The 21,398-nt window shown below is 26.4% G+C and overlaps 2 protein-coding genes across 2 annotated transcripts; one reads left to right on the forward strand and one right to left on the reverse strand.

Annotated features, from left to right (window-relative positions):
* The first annotated feature begins 541 nt into the window (after positions 1–541).
* LOC145846052 (diphthine methyltransferase-like) lies at positions 542–1,905 on the forward strand. The gene has a single exon (XM_082952985.1). It carries the CDS (start codon positions 562–564, stop codon positions 1,588–1,590), a length of 1,029 nt encoding a protein of 342 aa, XP_082809111.1. The 5' UTR covers positions 542–561; the 3' UTR covers positions 1,591–1,905.
* Positions 1,906–8,093: 6,188 nt separating this feature from the next.
* On the reverse strand, positions 8,094–21,344 carry LOC145846112 (intraflagellar transport protein 20 homolog). The gene is made up of 4 exons (XM_082953030.1): positions 21,203–21,344; positions 18,426–18,511; positions 9,566–9,669; positions 8,094–8,628 (listed from the first exon to the last, which is right to left on the reverse strand). The coding sequence occupies exons 1-4, from the start codon at positions 21,330–21,332 to the stop codon at positions 8,550–8,552; spliced, it is 399 nt and encodes a 132-aa protein (XP_082809156.1). The 5' UTR covers positions 21,333–21,344; the 3' UTR covers positions 8,094–8,549.
* Between the last annotated feature and the right edge of the window lie 54 nt (positions 21,345–21,398).

Consider the following 21,398-nt stretch of genomic DNA (forward strand, 5'->3'; position numbering starts at 1 on the left):
TCTATATTTTTATTCTTGTTAATGAATTTCTACAGCTAGATTTATACACTGTTAAATTTATCAAATTTTAAGTGAAGCAGAGCTTTTTTTTTATATCACCGTTAAAATATTAGAAAGTATTTTTTAAGGTACTGGTTTCAAAATACGTTTTTAATAAATTTTAAGTTTTATGCAACTCTGAGCTAAAGTGTTTGCGACTTTATTGACCGAATCATTCATTGTGTCAGGTCTTTGTGCAATTTTCTTTAACACAAATCGTAAATTAGTTTAAAATTAAAAGAAGTTAAACGAAATCTTTTTTTTATTTTGTGAACATGCATTTATTTTTTTAAATTTGTGGAGTTATCTGTTATTTAAGTAATGAAGAATTTATAAGTAAGCAAAATATTATCTAACAACAATTTTAGTTTTTATGTTTTTAACAATACTTGTTAAAATTAAAAAAAATAAGTTTTTGTTTGTAGTTGTAAAATATTTAAAAAAATCTAAATAAAAAGGTAGAAAAGATTCGTATTATATAAATTTTTACAGAATTTAATATAAAATCACTCGATATCGGAGATGAAAACCGAAGAAGAACTGTTCACCCTCACCACTCCTCAGTGCGCCGATTCGGTCGAGTGGTGCCCAATTACAGGCTATTATGACGTCATGGCGGGCGGAACCTACCAGCTGGTCGACCCCAAAGAGGGGAAGCCCGAAGAAAGGATCGGCCAGGTGCAGCTGTACAAGTTGGACCAGAGCTCCGAAGGAAAAGTGGGCCTGATAAAGACTGGTTGCTTGGAAACCGACGCCGTCCTCGACATGAAGTGGTGCCCGGGACTTTTGGGAGAAAAACCAACTTTGGGGGTCGCCGACGCCGCAGGAGCCCTGACCTTGTACTCGCTGGCGGAAGACGGAAAATTTTTGACTGAGGTCGAAAAAAACAAGATTGATGGAAAGTCCCTTGTGCTGTCGCTGTCTTGGGACGAGTCTGGATTGACCAATGACGTGGCCGTTTCATACTCGGACGGCAGCCTGCGGGTCGTCGACGCAGCGACGTTCAAACAGAAGTATCACGTGACGGACGCGCACCAATTGGAAGCGTGGATCGTCCTCGTGGACAGGCACCAGCCAGGCGTGCTGTACTCGGGCGGCGACGATTGCGCCCTCCAGTGCTGGGACTTGCGAAGCTCCTGCACCCGACCCGCTTTCAAGTTCAAGCGGCACGACGCCGGGGTCTGCAGCGCCCACTGCCACCCCGTCACAAGTCACGTGATCGCCACGGGTGGCTACGATGACTGCGTCAAAATATGGGACACTAGAAATAGGGCGCGCCCCCTGAGCGAAACGGAAGTGGGGGGAGGGGTGTGGCGGCTGAAGTGGCGACCGGGCGACGGCGGGGAGCTACTTGCTGCCTGCATGTACAACGGGGTGGTGGTTCTGAAAGGGGAAGACCCTGACATGGGGGAGGTGAAGTCGCGGTTTGAGGCGCACAAGTCGATTGCGTACGGGGCGGACTGGAAGAGGGGAACTTGCGACGGGGGGTATCTAATGGCAACGTGCTCGTTCTATGACAACAAACTTTGTCTTTGGAAGCATTCGTGTTAGTGAAAAGTTTGTTTAGGAAATCTAGTTAGGGAATATTTTTCATGTACTATTTTACTGATAGTTGTAAATGTTTAATTAAATGTTTTAAAATTTATTTTTAATGACCAGTTTAGATTTTATTTTTATTGTGATTATCATTTGATTTCTCTTAGTACGTGTGTTAGTTGAATAATAATTATTATATTTTTAGTTGTTTTTAAAATTAAATATTCGTACACTGATTCAGACGGATATACATGAAATGTTTAAAATTTAAATTTCTATTAAAATTTTCTTTGTTAAATCAATCATGTGCACACGTGTTTAAGATTTAAGAACTCTAATAGTTTTTAGATTAATTCTATTAATTATTTTAATTACTTTTTGTTAACTTTGATAAACAAGTTAAACTTACTCAAATATATTAATGTTTTAAATATACTTATATTTTTCTAATGAAAAGCTATCATATATCACTTTGAACTTTGTACTGAAAGTTATTTATTGTAAAATAACAACTGAAAAAGTACGCATCAGCAAAATTTGATGCTTTTCAAAGTTTCAAGATGAAAAACAACTAATAGCAAAATGATACTTTGTTATATTACAAAAAACAAGAAATTTATGTGTTTTAAAGTTTTAAGCTTTTAATTAAACTTCTGTGTAAAGTGGTTAAAACTTTTTTTAGTGTTTATTTTTAAGTAATAAATTAATTCGAAACAACAATTAAAAAGTTGTCCTTGTTATGCACAGTTTTTAGCTATAATAAAATACATAACGTTTTAGGTACTTCTATTAATAGAAGATATTTAATGTATTGAAAATAAACTCGACTATAAATTGAAAAAAAAAATTTAAGGAAGATCCTACATAGCATACTTTTAAATCCTATTTCTATTAGAAGTACTTGTATTTGTATTGAAGTTGTGATATAATTAATTCTTTAATTTAATAAACTTAATTGTGTTTAAACTAAAATGTATTTTAAACATAATTACATGAATGAATTTTAATTTAGGATCTTAAAAAAATAATTAACTAATCACAGTCTTTACAATGCTATTAAAGCTCTAATTCGTAATAAATTTTCAATGGTTTACAAAAACTTACAAAAATATAAGGTATTTTTATTTTAATGTTAATTAACCCTTTCTTTTGTATATGAATTCATTTAAGTATTGTTTTAAACAAATACATATGTTCAATTCAATTATTCGCCAGTTCGATAGATACAGCTGACCTTTTTTTTTTCTCTTATACCAGAATGAGTCTGTTTTTAAGTTAGGCAACTAAGTAGGTACTCAAATTAAAGCTTCAATTTTACTAAATAAGTACGTATATATTAATTAAACTAGTAAGCGCAGACTAAAATTTAGATTAAGGTAATCTATTGTCAGCACTAGTTAGACATTAATTGATTGATGCTTTTATTATTATTGAAAAGCTCTATTTACTTTAAACATTCAACTCAGCTTTTAGCAAGTTTATTTTATACATTTTGTTAGCATATATTTTCAAAGTTTTCTGATTTGTGAGTGCGTATTTACCAGCTGAAGTTAACTTTTTACTTGAATATATTATCTAGGTTGAGCAAACAATTTTTCTATTTTTTTCAGAAATTTAACATATCTTTCAGAAATTTAACATTCAACTCTACTCTGGATTCAGTTTCAATCTTTTGTAACCAATATGTAGATACTCTTTCATTTACAACTCCCATTTTTTAATGTAATAGTAACAGAAACTTGCATTGAAATATTTTTATTTAGTCTATGTGAATATTTAGTACTTTCTGTGGCTACAAGCTACATCTTAAATATTTCTTATGCAAACCTAGAATGAAAGTGATAGGTAGTATATATATATTTTTGAAGTAAGTTCAATAAATTTAAATCTAAAGCGTTAAAAAAATAAAAAATGGTTGTAAAAAATTAAGCTGCCACAAAGCAATGCAAGACACTTATTTGATAATTGTTTTTAGTTTCTGATTTTGGTTTTGTTAATTCGCGTTTTTTGATTTTTTTCTTAAAAGCATTTAACGCCACTGGTTTACTTTTAAATTTGAACAGTTAATATTTTTAACGACTAAAATGATTTTTTAACTTTTAAATACATTAAAAAAATTACTAAAAGTATACATCTAAAATTTTATAATAAATGTTCGGTTTATAGAACATATTTTATAATATATTTAGAATCAATAAAGGATGAACTTTGTTTATTTTAAAATACAAGCTAACAGGAGTTGATCAAAACACTTAATGTATCGATAGTACAATAAGTCTCAAAAATTAGTTATTACTTGTGCATATTGTTAAAAAGCAAAATCATGTATTTTAGAGATGTACTTTTTAACATCTTAACTTATAATACTCAAAAAGTATTACCGATTTCAGCCTTAATAAGTGATAATTCACTAGCAGTTAAAATTTTTATCAGTTAAAAACTTTAAGTATGATTAAAAAGAATACTTTTTTATTTTAATGAACACTCTTTTTAATGTAAATGTTTTCAGAAATAAGATATATACTTTAAAGTATTTTATACCATTAAGACGGTTTTTGAAGCTTGAATTGTACCTTAAAAACAGCATAGAAAAAAAAATTATTATAACAAAGGTGTGTTTAAAATAGGTTATAAATGTGTTTTTAAATATTCTAATAAATAAAAATGAAATAACTTTAATTTTGCAACAATTAACAGCTTTATTGAACATGCTTTAAAGGTAATTTTATTGTAACTACATTGGTTGATTCATTTATTTGTTAATGATTTCAACAGTTGTAAACTAATTATATTTGTAAACGAGCTTTTAAGAATAAAACTTTAATTAAAAACCTTAATTAATAAAATATTTAGTTTTGCATGGTACCAAAGCAAGATTTTTTTTAAACATCTAATTGTTTAAAAGAATATGATTAATAAAAACAAGTTTATTATGTTAAATAATAATAATTAACAACAAAAATATAGCTAGCTCATTGTGAAATAACTTTAAACATTTAACAAATAATTTTAATTACTATTTACTAACTGAAGTAAAACTTTAAATTTTAAAGTTGCACGTTTCAATGACAATTTCTCTATTTAAATTTGTAGGCCTGATCATTATCCGTTTATCTTTAAAAAACTTCGAGTGAAGAAAAAGACAGACTCTTAGTCTTGACGCCCGTAGAAATTAAAAACAAACATCTATTTTAAAAGTAAAACAAATTACCGACATCTTTTTGATGAATAAAAAAGAAAGATGTATAGTCTACTGAATAACCTAATAAACTTACTTAATTTGAAGTATATTGCTTTAAACTTTGAGATAAAAACCTTACTTAGTTAGAAAGATAAGTGAACTTTCTTTTATAGACAACAACAAAGTAGACAAGATGTTCTATAGTTGTAGATATAAAAATCCACTTAGTGTAGTATTTTTTAAGGAGAAAATAAAACTATTTCGTATTTCCCAAAATGAGCCATAACCTTTTTTTTTTAATGAAAAATATTAATCATCATTTATTGGTAATACTTTTCTAAAAATGACAATGAAATTGATTTTTTATTTAAAATGTTTGAAAAAAAAAAGGTTTTGAGTTAGTGATCTACCTGATCCGGATCTTCTTTTCAAATCGAGATCAAGGCGAATCTTGATAATGACATTACTAATTTTTTGAAAGTTATAATGCTTAAAAGGACTTTGATTATAATTTTTGTTTATTTGTTACCTGTAATAAGTGTTGGTAACATTTATATTAAAAGGGCAAAAATTACTTAAAACCAAATTAAAGAATAGTTCTAATAGATCTTTGGTTTGCGTGTATTTAGAAATTTTACTACAATTTTTGAGTATCTTAAATCAATATTTTATTAAAAGGATTTTTAATAAACACTACTGTACTGTGTACTGAAAATAAGTCATTTACCAAAATTTTTGTTATAAAAATTTTTAATTTTAGATTTTTTGCCTAGTTGTTTTTAACGTAAAAACACGTGGCGAGCTAAAAATTTCTGCTTTGCAAGCCGAATTCAGCCTACAGGCCTTATTTTTTGATTTCATAATCTATGATTTTATTTAATAAAAAAATCTTTGTTTTTTTTTTGTTTTTAATTAAATTAATTTTGTATAACAGACGTTCTGTTTTAAATTTGGGCGGTACTTATTTTTCAACAATAAAAATTATTTTTACTACACAAAAACTACCAAAAAGTTTGCAAATATGGTATATATAAAATTGAGGGTATAATACGGTGCTAACTTAAAACTTATATGTATTAAATTTTATCTTACACAAGTAAAATTTTTTTAGCACCATTTATAAATGTAAAGCAGCCAAGCCTGTTTAAGTCTAGGTCGCTTTTCAAAAAAGCGATTCTATACCTGGCTCACCGTCTGGTAAAGTAGATCAAAACAATTATAGTACAACAAACAAGGTTAACTAGTTAAAAAACCGATAAAATTTTGAACTATACTCAAAAGTTAATGTGGTATGAAAAAAAGATACTATCATTCAATTAGCATACATATTAAATTAATAATAAGGATACATATTCCAATAAGTTACTAACTTACTTTAGGATGACCATTAATCTCTGTTGTTTATGTTAGCAACGTAAAGACTTAAAAAATACTTTTAAACCTACAATAGTCATCAAATGCTTGATAGTTTATCTGGGTCTTTATCAGAAAACTTTTGCTATAGACTTGGTGTGATTGTTTTGAAAAAAAGATGGTTTGTCTTAACAAAAAAAAACTCTATTTTTTTTTTAATTTAATCGAGTTTGGATCTTAGGAAAAAAGTTTTGTACAGTGGATCGCTATTTGTAATACATTAATTGTAGAACAATACAACCATTATAGAACTACAGCTAAATACTAATACAGGAACTATTAATCACAAAAAGTTACACACTTGTTTTTAGATTCAGTGTTGCCACTTTTTGAGTGAAAAAGTGACCAGAATTTTTCCTGAGTTTTAATGTCAGTTCTAAGAATATTGAAGAACTAGCCGCAAATCTGAAAAACTTTTAAACAAGCACTTAAATATGAAAAAAGATTTTTTTTGAACAAAATATTGAAACTGGATTAACTAAATCTCTTTCTAGATCTAAGAATATTTTCTCTGAGATTTTTGGAAAAAAAAATAATTTAAAATTGCCCCGTGTTTAAAAATAAAAGCAAAATTTTCTGAGTTTCTGAGTGTGTGGCAACCCTGTGGATTACCAAAAGAACGTCTTTTTTGACTTCTAAAAGTTGGCTGTATTTTATAGATTTTATCTCAGCTATCATTAAGGATTATAGCTTTAAATTTATTTTAAACTTAAGACATAAGGAATCAAATTTAGTGAGTAGAGTAGGTTCCGCATATAATAAGTAATACATATATAAAAAATTTATATAATAAAAAAGACAGTTTCACTAAAGGGCATAATCTACATTTTTAAACCAAGTTTATCTTAAGCCAGTTCTTAACTAACTCGCTTTTATTTATAAAAGGATTTTCTTATTTTTCGAGAATTGTTTTATTATTTTCAGAATCATATTTGGTTACAAGATTTTTAGTTTATAGTTCAACGCTAAACGTTTTAACACGATTTATAGCATTTTGATCGTATAAGATACAATTTTAGTAAACGTTAATTTTTTTCTTATTACGATGAAAAAAATCTTTCTTTATACGTTTGCCTATAATATTTCTATAACCTGACTACATTTGAAAAAAAAAATCAGTTGTTTCATAAAATTAACTTTTACTTCGTAGTTTAAATTTCAGAGAAGAGTCAATACTATCCTTATATGTTGACAGTACTAAGTTTCAGAAAAAAAGTAATATAATGATTAAATTACGTTATATCTGGTATCTAAAGAACATATGTATTTATAAGTTCTCATAACTTAATTACTTTCACTTTTTTACAAGTAGTAGACTCTACATATGTAGACATTAGGGTGCTTATTTTTACAGCTACTTTTGATTTTCTGGCTGGATAAAATTTTATGTTTCGGAAATACCCAAAAAAAAACACAAGACGCAAAATTTTAGATAATTTGAAGAAACTTAAACCTTGAAACCGTCAATTTTTATAAAACAACTAAAAATGACGGAAAATTTACCCCTCAGTTGTAAATTTTAACACAACATATCACGAAAAACACTATAACTTTTATTTTTTATATGCTAGTCCATGTTTAAAGGAATTTTTAAAAGCTGGAAAGTCTTCCAAAAATGAATTACTTAAATAATAAAATGTGCACAAATATTCAAACATCAAAAAGTTATTCTTTAAAAATTCAACCGAATAATAATAAAATCAAGCTCGTATAAAGCTTTTTAACACTAAAACTAAAAATATTTTTTCTTCATACGCCTTAAACAAAAATACATTTACATTGACAAGAAAAAGTCATGTATTCATTTTCATAGGTTATTTTAATAAAAAAAACTAAAGCTTAACTACATAAGAAACTAATAATTAGTTCAAACTATAGTTTTCTTAGTATAAAAAAAAATTAAATAGTTTATGAAGTTGATAGAAATATGTAAAACTAATTAGAAAACTATGCAAATATAAAATCCTAAAAAACATTGTTGTTAATTTAAATAATTAAAATGTCTTGACTACTTTGTTTGATAAACAAGCATTAAGATTGTAATTCTGAAAATAGTTTATTACAGATAATTATTTAGTTTTAATTACTTAAACTGATCTACATAAACTATTAAACCTTAAAAGAATTACTTCAAAAATAAAACATTTATATACAACTTAACAATCATATGAAAAATAGTATAAAAATGGACAATGGAACGTATTAGTAATGAAACTTTAATATTTTACAATTTAAACTCTAATACGCAGTAATAAACTAATAATTATTGGCATATATTGAAACCATTACCATAAGTTATCAAAAATCAATCAACACAGTATTTCAAAAAAAGCTGGTATTTCAGAAGTCGAAAAAATACCATTTGACTACTGAGAAGAGATTAAGAAGATGAAAACTGGTTGATGAATTCATTTTGTTCCTGTTCTTGCTTCTGCAAAGAAGCGTGTTCCATTCTCAACCTGTTGTCAATGAGCAAAGTAACTTAAAATTTTATCAATTTTTTTTGTTTGTGTATTAAAAAACAATACTACTTAAATTACAATTACTAAGTAGGATAGAAAAAATCTTAGAACTTTTACTAATTTAGTTCTACCTAAACTACTAAAGGTAGTATAAAACTTGAAACATTTTGAAAAACAGAAAAGTTTATCAATTTTAAGCAGAACAACTATAATTCTACTAATATTGTTTTACCAAAACTATTATAGAAATATAAAAAACTTTGCTTTTTTATGTTAAACAAAAGAGCTGTGAACTTAAAAGTATTTATTAGGTGTAAACAACTTTTTAATTTACGATTTAAAATGTACAACAAACTAATTAAAAATATAAAACTAATAATACATACAATAATGCAAAATTTATAAAATGCAAAGCTTTTAGTATAAAAATTTTTAATAAAAGAATCTTATTAAAAGCATTAAAACTACCAATTGCACAGTAATAAGTTTATATGGAATAATATTTCGGTGGTAAACAGTACAAAATATATAACTAAAAAATATAAGAATTTTGTTTTAACAATATATTGAAGAGCTAACTAAACATACTATTAAAATATAGTAAAACTACAAAATACATCAAATTGTAATACAGTACTTTGATTTAAGAACCTTCTATGTGTAGAACTTTGTATCTATAATAAACATAAATTGACAGAACCCAAATCTACTAACATCATTAGATATGATCCTTATACATATCAAAAATAATTGTATAAAATACTAAAAACAATCGCAAAAAAATTCTTGCAGTATAATGGCTCATAGTACTTGAGTTTTGTTGAATCTTTGATGGAAAATTGAATTAATTTTAGTTTTAGTGGTATAAAAAATACTTTAATTAATAATAAACAAAAATTGTATATCTTATTTTATTACACACCAATGCATTTACCTTTCAAGTTCAGTTTTCCTTTCTGCGATTAGAGTTAGTAGTTGCTGTTTTTGAGTTTCCCGTTCCTTTGCAATCGACTTGAGCAAATTTCTTGAACCGATGGCCTAGCATTTTGTTTGTTTCAATATGGTCAAGTCAATAACAATAAATTAAAACATATAAATTGTAAGCAATTAAACGTCCAGTTTTTAAAACCAAAGCTGTTTTATTGGGTTTATCTAATATCCTTAAACATTTGTCATTGCAGTATCAACCAAAAAAGAAAGTATAAAAATATAAATAAAAACTTATTTAATGTAAAAGGAAATATATACTTAAAAAAAAAACAATTTTTAGCTAAAAAAAAAATAAGGGCGATTTGTAAACATTTTTTAAAATAAAAGAGATAAAGATACATTTATTAAAGGGCAGGGGTCGGCAGGTCAAAAAGGAACGGCTTTAATATGCTTAAAAAACATTTTTTACTAACTAGAAAAAATTAGGCGATAGATTATCTTTTAAAGATGACACTAAAATTTTAAAATGTTTTTTTGAAAACATATTTATATTAATTTTATCAAATTGAAAACAAATTTAAATTTTGATCCGCAGGCTGCAAATTGCCGATCATTGATTAAAGGTTTATTGGTAAGTAAATTTTAATAATAACATTTATATTACTTTTCAAGATATTTCAATGAGTTTAAAGTGAATTATTGAAAAAAAGCTTTTATATTATCAATTTTTTTTCTAAAAAAATAAAAGACTACTAACTTAAGCTTATAAAAATAAAAACGGGTCTAAATTGCACGAATCAAAATTTGCACAAATTACATATTTGCACAAGAATAAAATAATACAAAAAAATATAGATAAAAACAAAAAATAAACTAAAAAATAAACTAATAAAAATTAAAAAAAACTACTGACCGAGTGTAAGGGTTAAGGGTAACAGTGACAATAAATAAAAATAAATAAACATTAGTTGAAAATAAATAATTAAAAAAAAGCTACCAACCAAGGGTAAGGGTTAGGGGTAACAGTGATAGTAATAAAAAAAAATTAAATAAAAATTTTAAAAAATATTATAAAAAAATAACTTACCAACCGAGAGGGTAAGGGTTAAGGGTAACAGTGATAGTAAAAAAAACAAAGATAAATAGAATTATTATTATTTTTTCTAATTAATTTAACTCGTGCAATTTTATCCCCTACATGCAAAAGTGTCTTTGTGCAATTTTGTGCACTCCTGAAATTTTGTAAGCTCATGCAAATTTGACAGCTACCCAATAAAAGTATCTTATTTTATAACAAGACATTTTTCTATTGTGCTACTTAATAAAAAGTAGCATATTTGCAATCAACATTTATGAACTTGGTGCAGTTGTAAATAATAATTAAAATACTTATTTTGAAATTATGCTACACACTCTAAAACTTTTGAATAGTACAAATCATTTTTTTTATTCAAGAAAGTCCTGATCTCCACAATGGGGTGACAAGTGGCCATTGACCATTTTATTGACTAAAAAGTTAAACCAAGAGTTTAATTTATTTGTTTAGAGCTGGACTTCTTCATTTAAAAACTAGGTTTGGTTCTATTCTGCTTAAAGTATTTTTAGAATTATAAAAGCTTAGATGTAGCAAATTTTGCTGTTTTGTACAATAAAAATAACTTGAAAAGTCCTAAAATTTATGTCAAAATTAAGGCCTACAGCAACTGCTAAAAAATACTTTAAAAGCTCTTATATAAACTAAATATAAATTATATAAAATATTTACATATTTTCTTTTCTTTGATTTAGTGTTAATTAAAAACAGTTAAAATTTTTTGAATATTTTAATTCAAAAGTATACTATTTCTTATTTAAAAACTGCTAACCTTCCGAAAATTCATTGGTGTTTTTAGGTAACACAGGGTATTTTAAAGGATTAAATATCTCAAATATCAATCATAGAAATATTGTTTTTTTATCTTTTAGCACACATGGTAAGTGTTCTTAAGGAAGTTTATAAAAAAAATATCAATTGGCATATAAATATCTTTTAGGTTTTTACAAGAAATATTTTGGTGTCTTTTTTTTTGAAAAACAACATCAATTTTTAAAATAAAAAATATTAAAAACTCAAGTTTTCAAAAAACTTATCTTACTTTTCGATACACATCATTTTAAGAAAAAGGGTTAAATTTTTTTATAAACAGTTTAATCAGGTATTTTTTGTAACTTTCTGCAAGCAAATTTTTGACAAAAAGTATGAAGAATTTTGAGTAGTTTTACACTGTTGAAGACAAAAACTGGTTAGATTTAAACTTACAAAACTTCTTAAATACTTTAAGTAGAAAATTATTAAAACCAATTTTAAAACAAAGAAATCAAGTTCATTTAACTATGTTTAAGAATTAGTTTGATTTTCTATTCAGAAAAATTATTTTATTGTAGTCAAGGGCCGCTTAAACCCCTTTTCAGCCCACTGTAGTTTGGCCTGGTCCTGACCTGGTTACACATAATCTAATTTTTAAAAACAGGTACAGATCATAATTTTGTGGATCCTGTAGATCACTAGTTTTGCCCTTTTTTATTCAAAAATAGATTTAAATCAAAATATCTAAAACAAGCAGTAGACTTTTTTTTGGAACAAATGTTGTTATTTAAAGAAACAATCACTCTAAAATTATAACACAGCATTCCCTGAAAGACCAAATTAGACTATCAAGCATAAACAAGTTCACATTATCAGTACTTTTAAAAACTTTGATTGAAGTATGTTTTAGGTAACATAGTAAATAAACTGGATGTGACCAGATAACGATTTGAAAAAGAGATCCTCCCTGATACAAATTTTAAAAACAGATTGTAATGCAGCCAGATCCTCATTTTTTGGATCTGGTAAACCACTACTTAGAACAGGGGCCGGCAGGTCAAAAAAGGAATTTTTTTAAGTGCTTTAAAAAACATACTTTAGAAAAATTTTTGAACAAAAAAAATTGGGCGATAGATTATCTTTTAAAGATAACACTAAAACTTAATTTTTATTTTTGAGATTATTAAAATATTAAACTAGTTGAAAAATAAATTAAATGCGGCCCACGGGCGGCAGTTTGCGTACCCTGACTTAGAACATAGTGGTTTCTATAATAAAGTTTATACAAACAATGTTCCTAAATTTTTTACTAATGTTTTTTACTAATGTTTTTACTAATCTTTGATTAGTAAATATTAATTATGAAGAAAGAAAGCTTTGGTTAAGAACTTGGAAAAGTTAGTACATGGCTTATTCACTTTTCCAGAATTCACTTATACGGACGCTCACTTATCCGGACAGTTACAGTCAAGAAGAATATTCAAAAAATTTCAAAATTAAATACAAACATTTTAGTGTGATACAAATATTTAAGTTTTCTTGCTGAAAGAAAATATTATTGAACTTTTAAATTTTGCAAACTATTTCAATATTATATCTTATTATTATCACTAAAGCTTACATTCAAACTTTGTTTAAAACTAGTTTAGTTATCAAAAACATTTTTCTGTAAAGTAAATCAGTTTTTTTTTGATGTTATTTAAAATATGACTTAAAGTTTTTATTTAAATTTTCAATTTTTTTCTTTAGTTGAATAAATTCTAAATTAAATTATAATAATATAAAATGAATATATAACAGTTCTTTTATGTTTGATTTTTAATCCAATTTACTAAGATGTCAGTTCAAACACTTTCTATTTAAGATGAGGTGTATGAGATTTTCTTTTTATTTTTAAGTTGTATAAGTTTGACACACTCAACATATCAGATTTTAGAAACTAACAGGACATCAAAAAAAAGAGAAAACGAGTAGCACTGACCATTGAAAATAAACTAGAAGTTTGTAAAACGGTAATAAAGAATGTGCCTAAATCTTTTATAATGGAGCAGGTTGACTTTGTACGCATTTTGAAAAGATGAATAATAGTTTGAAGCAAAAAAAAAGGACCTGAGATTTTATTATTTATTAAGCATCCATAATATACAGAAGTTATATTATTTTATGAAATAAATGATTCGTTGAACTTATCCGGACATGTTTACAGAGAAATCTTGCCCAAAATGTCTAGATAAAAGAATAAGCACTGTAATGAATTAATTGTTTAGTGATCTACCAAATCCAAGATTCGGATTTGAAGGAATCCTTAATTTCAAAATAAGACTCGGATTTGGCCAAATCCTAATTTCAAAGTAAGAATCGGATTTGGATCCAGCCAATTCCGAAATTTTGGATTTGGTAGACCACTTTAAACTTTTTTTATTTTACTCAATTGTTTGTCAAAAATTAAATGAAATGTAAAAATAATTAATGATTTCACGCTTAAGTTGATAAAACAGTTCTTCTTCACAATTATAAAAGCCTTCTTAATTTTGATTTAGAGTTTTGCTTACAATAAAAAAAACTATGATAAGTTATTTTGAATCTCAAATAAAATTAATTACATAGTTAAGGCCTTTATTCTCAGCATTTTAGATAATCGCTATTACTTATTCATTATAAGTTTGCTGGTGAACCTATTTTGGTTCAAATAAAGTTTTAGCTTTTCTCTTACCAGAAAATAAAAATAAATACACTTGTTGTAATTTAATTAATTCTATTTCAGTAAGGTTTTCCTCAGGTCCCCTATGTTTAGTGAAATCTTATCTGCATAGGTCATGCCTTACCAGGATTATTTTTTGAAACATATTTATTTAGGTTGTCTTGAAAACTAATGACATACATTTTATGGATAAATTTATGCAGTTTTTAGTAGGGAGGTCTAGTTTACAGAAACCATGTAAATATTTTCAGTATCTTTTATTTGGTCAACATGGCTTCAGTCTCCATTTAGAAGTTATTGATTATTTAATCAACTTATTCATAAATGACTTGTGACAAGGATTGTTAGACTTGTATATCTTATTTTACTATTTTAGTAATACTTTTTTTAAAATAATATTATTGTAGGGGTAGGGATTACAGCACATTTTTTTGCTCATATTGTAACAGTAATAAAATTACTTATACATGTCCTAGTCTTATAAATTTTTATCTTAAATGAAAGCTTATAATTATAGGCATAAATTAAAGACAATTCAACTGCTTTTGTTGTATTATGACGTCATTATTACACTAAATATGCAAATTTTGTCTGTAAAGTTGTATTTTTTTTTCTAATATAAAACACAAGTTCTTCTGCTGTTTTATTTTTAGTTTCTTGATCTAGAATATAAAATGTGTTGAGTCAGCTAGGTAGAAAGATATTACTGGTGTAATTTCATTTCAATTGTGTTGATATACATATAAAATACATTTACAATCACTTTCCGTTATTAAAAATTATGATAATTGTTGTAATCAGTTTTTTGGGTAGCAACTTTCAATTTTTTGCAAACTTATAATTTTTTTTTAGATTCTTTTTAACTAAGCAAAAACACATCCGAATCCAATATACTCATAAGTAAAGCAAACATCACCCTAGTACTCCCTACCCCTAGTTATTGTGTCTTTTTTAGAGAGCCTGTTAGTTTAAATAAAAATCTTAGTTATAATAAGGTTGTTTTTTTATATATATAATAGTCAATTATTTATATAAAGAAAAAAAATCTAATTTAAATATGTAACATTAAAGGAGATGCTTGCATACTTTTAGCCATATACTTTTATGTTAATATTTTTTCGTACATTTATTTAATAATTTTAATTTATGACATATATATCAAAACTTCAAACATTTTAGTATTTTATTTTAAAAACAATGCTCTTAGAAAAAATAATCTGTTAATAATAAAATCTTAATGTATCTAAAATATTTTTTTTTTTTATTTGATGTTCCATTTTTTGGAGTTAATGATTGTTATGAAAACAAAATTTTAAAATAATTGAAGTCTTATTATTCTCTTTAGCAATAAGTTGAAGACTTTTAATTGCTTTATCTTTAAATCATATTTTTCTTTAACCGTGCATTGGTTGAAAATTTTGAGTGCAAACATTGTGTTTGGTATTGCCAGGAAAAGGAGGGTGAGCACACTGGTCAAGGCATTTGTAACAACATTTAGGATATGCTTAGTAATTGGAATATTACCTTGGTTCATGTTCACGTTTTTTTAGACAATGCAAGAAACACTAAAAAGCACAAACAAAAAAAAATGCCTTCCTTCCAAAAGATGTGGATACAAGGTGGAACTGATCATACCTTATGCTAGAGACTGAAAATGTAAAATCAGGTGTCTGGTACGATGTGACAATTAATAATAACAATGATAAAAACAATTAATATTCGAATTTTACAGCTAAAGAATGGCAATTGGTTAATCACGTTATTCTACAGCTCATACTTTTTTTTGTAACAAAGGATTGTAGTAAAAACAATGCATTGCTCTCAAGCGTAATATCGCATGCAAGATCACTGACAAGTTTGTTAAACTAATGAAAACTCAGAAGAACTATCAAATGATTGTAAAACTTTAGCTAAAAACATAGGAGAGGCTTGCGAAAGAAAGTTCTAAACTAGGTGTAGGCAACGTTTTTAATTGGGCCGGATCAGAAAACTTTTGTTTTTGGCAGGTGGAGCATTTCGAATTAGTGATTTACTAGATCCAGTATCCGGATAGTGCCTTTTTAAATCCGAATCCGGCCGGATCCTAGTTTGAGAATATTATCCAGATCTTATTGAAAACTAATTTAAAATCAAGATCCCGATTTTGTCGGATTCTAACTTAATTTAAAAGTTTTGAAATTGGCCGGAATCTAATTTTATAGATACAGTTAATCACTTTTCTAAATCCTTCTAATTCAAAAATTTCTCAAACGTGACAACTTAAAATGTAGATTGAGACATGTCAGATGTTTATGTAATTACTACAAATAGAATGACATAGTAAATGACAAAGGTTGATGTGTAAAATATAAGATTTAAAAAAACAATTTGCTTTGGGTAATTAGACAAAAATATATTCCAACTAAGTTAAAACAACGCAAAATATTAGGACAAAATGTTTTTTTAGTCGACATGAATTAAAAAATCCATTTTTAAACATGTTTTTGTGTCAAAGTCTTACAGTTTTGTTTTGTAAAAATATGATAAAAAGTTTTATAAAATTTTAGGAATATTGAACTTTGCGGGCCGGACAGTTCTATTGCTGGCAGGTCATTGCCCACCCTTATTCTATACCAATAATCACAACTTAAACAAGAATGAGAACAAATTACTATTAGTTAAAACAGCTGTTGATCCACAATATCAACTTTCATCTTTCCCTTCTTACCTTAAAAATAATGTTAAAGAGTAGCTAAAACTTAATGTTAAAAAACATATTGCTTTGGAGGCTGATCAAAAAGGTGATTCTCATATATTGCCACTGGAGAAACAAAAACCACAAGCCTTTGTAAATTTTGATCCAAAGAAGTTTTTAACTTACTATTCCTTGTTTGAAATAGAATCAAAAACAGCTACACAGGAAGACGAGCAACAGGATCCTATTGATGAAAAAATTAAAGCAGAAATAAAGGGCTTTTTTGCTACAGAGAATTTAAATTCAGAAACTTAAGAGGTTAACGTCTTAAACTGGTGAAACTTGAACAAGACAAACTACCCTGATCTTGTCAGCTTTGCAAGGAAATATTTGCGGCACTATCATCTTCTGTGTAGTCTAAAAAATTGTTTTCAGAAATGGTAATTTGTACAAGGAAAAGCATAATTGATTTCTTCTAAAGACCGGTAAAAAAATTTATTTTTCCACAACCACTTGAAAAACAAGAATATTCTTTTTTAGTATAAAAAAGACACCTTTTGCAATTTTAGTTTGTTTTAAATTTTTAAACAGTTGCTAAAGTTTATTTATATACTTTTTTAATGGTAAATGTGTTATCATTATTAGAATTTTAAAACTTCTATTATAATTGTAATTACTATTCTTTCTTAGGCATTTACTATAGTTGGTAATTTGTTTTATTTTATTACAGATCGTGTTATTTTCAATTCCCCTTTGTTTTATAAGTATGAACACTTGCAAAAGTTTAAGTTCTAATTCGTTTAAGGCCAGAATAAAAACTTACTCTTAACTTAAACGTAAAATATTTTAACTTTGATTGTGATTTGTTTTCTGCTTTAAGCATTCATTAAAATTGATAATTTATTTATTTTGCATAACAAAAATACAACTTAATTGTTAATGTTGCTCGCATGGATATCAAAATTATTAAACTAAGTTCTTAAGTATGTAGCTTGATTTTTTTATTAGCTAGACATTTGTTTTTTTGTTTGCTTTTAAAATAAATTATTTTTAAATGAAAACTATTTTTTTAAATATTGTTTATTAACACGTTAGAAATATTATTCAAACTTAATTTACTAAATAAGTAATAATATAATAATTATTTATTGTTTATAAACTTGTATTGTATTTACACTACAAGCAGCTTAAATCTTTAGGATTTCAATTATTAAAATAATTGGAATTGGACTCAGATTTGGATCTGAATTCAGAAGAATCCAAAATTTTTGGACTCTGTAGATAACTAGAACTATTATTTAAAAAAAAGTTATAAATAACCAAAAAAACTACTAAAGAATATGTTAAAAAACTAAATTTTTGTCATTGCTATTGATTTTTAAAGATTACAATAAGTTTTCAACTACAAAAGATTTTTTTATTTCACATTGTTAAGTCAAAGAAATCAGCCATTTCTACAAAAAGCAATCTTATACATTTTCTTTAAATGATTGGTTTTATTAAAATTACAAACTAATTATTAAATCGAAATCATTATAAATTTTAATTCCTTTATTTGAGAAACATCAATAAACTACATAAATTAATGCTTGTATGTGATCTATTTAGAAAAATATCTTTGATTTTAACTAGAAGTAACTAACTTTCATCTTTTCTTTTTCTACATCTTTAGCTAATTCTGATGTTGTATTGGTAAACTTCTTAACAAGACCTTGTAATTCAGATATTTCTGAAAATATATTTTTATTTAAAATACTATCTTAAAACTAAACTATAACTTTTTACCATATAAACTTAATAACTAAAGTGATTTAAAAGCATACGGTGGAGGGGGTAAATCACTTTTTTTCACAATTTAATCTTATTTTGTTTAGTTTTAAGTAAGCTACAAGTTGCTTTTTACACATTTAAAAAATTCAAAATAATTTTTGAGATATAAGGGGTCAAAGTCAGAGACTAAATTAAGTTCCTTATAAGAGGTGCAAACTAAAAAGGCTAAAAAAGACTGTTTTACTAAAAATCTATTTTCTCCTACGTTTTTTGAGATAATTATCTCAAACTTTCAGAAAATGTTTTTTGCAATTTTAAAAAAATTCTGTCTGTACTAAACTAATTAAAATCTATAAAAAAATTAAAAAAGATTAAATAAAATAAAAAAAAACTAATTTTTTGTTATAAAAAAGTTACTTTTTTTATTTTTATTATAACTTTTTTTTATTTTGTTAGGACACAACTTTCTAAATATTGCAAGGAAAATTTCCTGAAAGTTTGAGGTAATTATATCAAAAAACATAGAAGAGAGATTTTTAGTGATTTCTAGTTATTCACTGTTATTGCCCTAAATTTTTACATGTTTTTCTGCTCCAGAAATCTTTATTTCTAGATATTATATATTTTCTAAATTTTGAACTAAAAATAGTAACAGTTAAAAAACTTATAGTTAAATTCTTTATAAAGTTGGATAAAATAAAAACAAATTAAGCTTTTTTAATACTTTATGATGTTCTTACTTTTTATTAAAAGCTTATTGTGAATGTTTATGTATATATATAATGCACTTTTTCTTTTAACTCTTTTTCTACTTTATTGAACAGGGAAGTTCATCAGTAAACTTATTATAAAGAAAATAACATAAAATATTGGTCAAAAAGTACATAATGTTGTATAGTACCTAGTTTTAATAAATAATAAATTTCAACACAAGACTCAACAACAGCATTCAAGACAACCTACGACCAGTTTTGTCCTTATTAGTATTCATCTGGCAGGCATACACTGTTGAGATGAGATCTAAAAGACGGGCTTAAGTGCACACTGCACACACACTGAAGCTACCCTTTGTGGGTAAACTAGCCAAATTTTCGTTTTATTAATGATATATAATGGTTATGATAAGATTTAAAAAAATCATTTGTAGCAATTTTGCATCAATATCAGTTGTGTCAATGTTGATAGTTTTGGAAAAAGTCACTTTTGCACAATAATGTGACATTTTTGCACAAAATATGACATTTGCACTAGTTGACAAATTTGCAGTATAAACTTAAATACAATACACAAAGTAAAGCCAACCGTGCAAAAATGAAGCATTGAGCAAACGTGTTATTGTGCAAATGTGACTTTGTACAAAATAAACTTGCTCTAACTGGCTGTGTACTGGCGCCTACGATTTCTTTAGGAAGGTTTTTATATTTTCACTTTTTGATGACAGAAAATTTAAACAAATATATATTTATATGTAAGTTTATTTCGAAATGCCAAATCTTAAATGGTACATATGTTTCACGCAGAACAATCTTTAGCCATTTGTCTTAAAATTTACATTCAAAGCATACAAACTAAACAAAACTAAAAACAAAAGAAGATAACTAAATGAGTCTAATAAGGATGATGAAAAATCTGCAGAGATATGCAATGCAAATAGCTAAAGATAAAATGTGAGTATGAACTCAATGAAAAGAATATTAAAAAGGGGATACTAAATTACTGTTCTGTAAAATAAGAAAACAGTAATACTTCACACCTATTACAAAAAAGATATGAAAAACAAAGATTCTTCTTTGAGATCTGAAGACTGGCAAAACAAAGATATTGCTTTTTTTGTCAAAAAATCTTAACAATCAGAATTACAAAGTGGCTTACGTTCAGCAGTTAATGATGAGAAGAACTTAATGCTGACAAATTATTTTCACTCTTGATGTTGGTTAAAGTCTTGTTACATTAGAAGTCACCTTTGATTTTTGTTCATCAAGGTGTTAAAATCAAAGGTGACTTCTAATGTAACACGTTGATGATATCTCTACATTAGTACTTTTTTGGTTTAAGCTTTAAAAGAGATAAAGATACTTTACAAAGATAAGCTTGTGATCTTCTGATAGGGTGAAGCACTATTAAAAACTCAATACTGGTAAAAATGCAATTCAAGTAGATTTTGAGTAAAAAGTTCTTGCCTTCAGAATTGACTGCAGTAAGTCTAGTAGATTTTTTCAATTTGGTCTGTCTTAAAAGAAAGTTTTTGTTGTTGTTTAACTAAGGGTTGATCCTTCAAAAAGTGTCTTTTAAAAGAGTGAGCTATAACTCCTCAAAAAAGGTGTTTGCATAGTTGATTATTTAAGGAAAAAAATAACACTACTCTCTTAAAAGTAAACAAGTAGTTTAAAACTATTTTTTGTTTTCTTTGATACAATTTTCAATTCAATAAAATTTCAGTTGTGTTATTAGCTGATGAAGTAAATTTTAAATAGTTTGAGAACTTATGGCTCATCTTTTACATATATATGTATAAACTATTCTGACTTTATCTACCTTCTTAGCGCTAATAAGGTAAAAACTAGGTTGTATAATCCATGTAGATTGTTGTTAATATGTGCAGTGCAATTTATTGATAAAATAAAAAAAGTTCAAAAAAAAATTATATTACTTGAAATAAACTCCTGACATTCATCTTTTAGATTTGTTGTTTGTTGAGCTATTTCAGGCTCTAAAACGCGTATCTTATTTAAATCATCAAAATGAAGTCCAGTTTTTTCCAACATGTTTTCATTTGTCATCTTTACTTTGTATTAAACTAAATAAATGTATCATACAAACAAATTTAGAATAAATATTATGATTTT

This window comes from Thalia democratica, chromosome 1 (assembly GCF_965202585.1).
Source record: "Thalia democratica chromosome 1, ktThaDemo2.hap1.1, whole genome shotgun sequence".
In the NCBI taxonomy this organism is placed as follows: Eukaryota; Metazoa; Chordata; class Thaliacea; order Salpida; family Salpidae; genus Thalia; species Thalia democratica.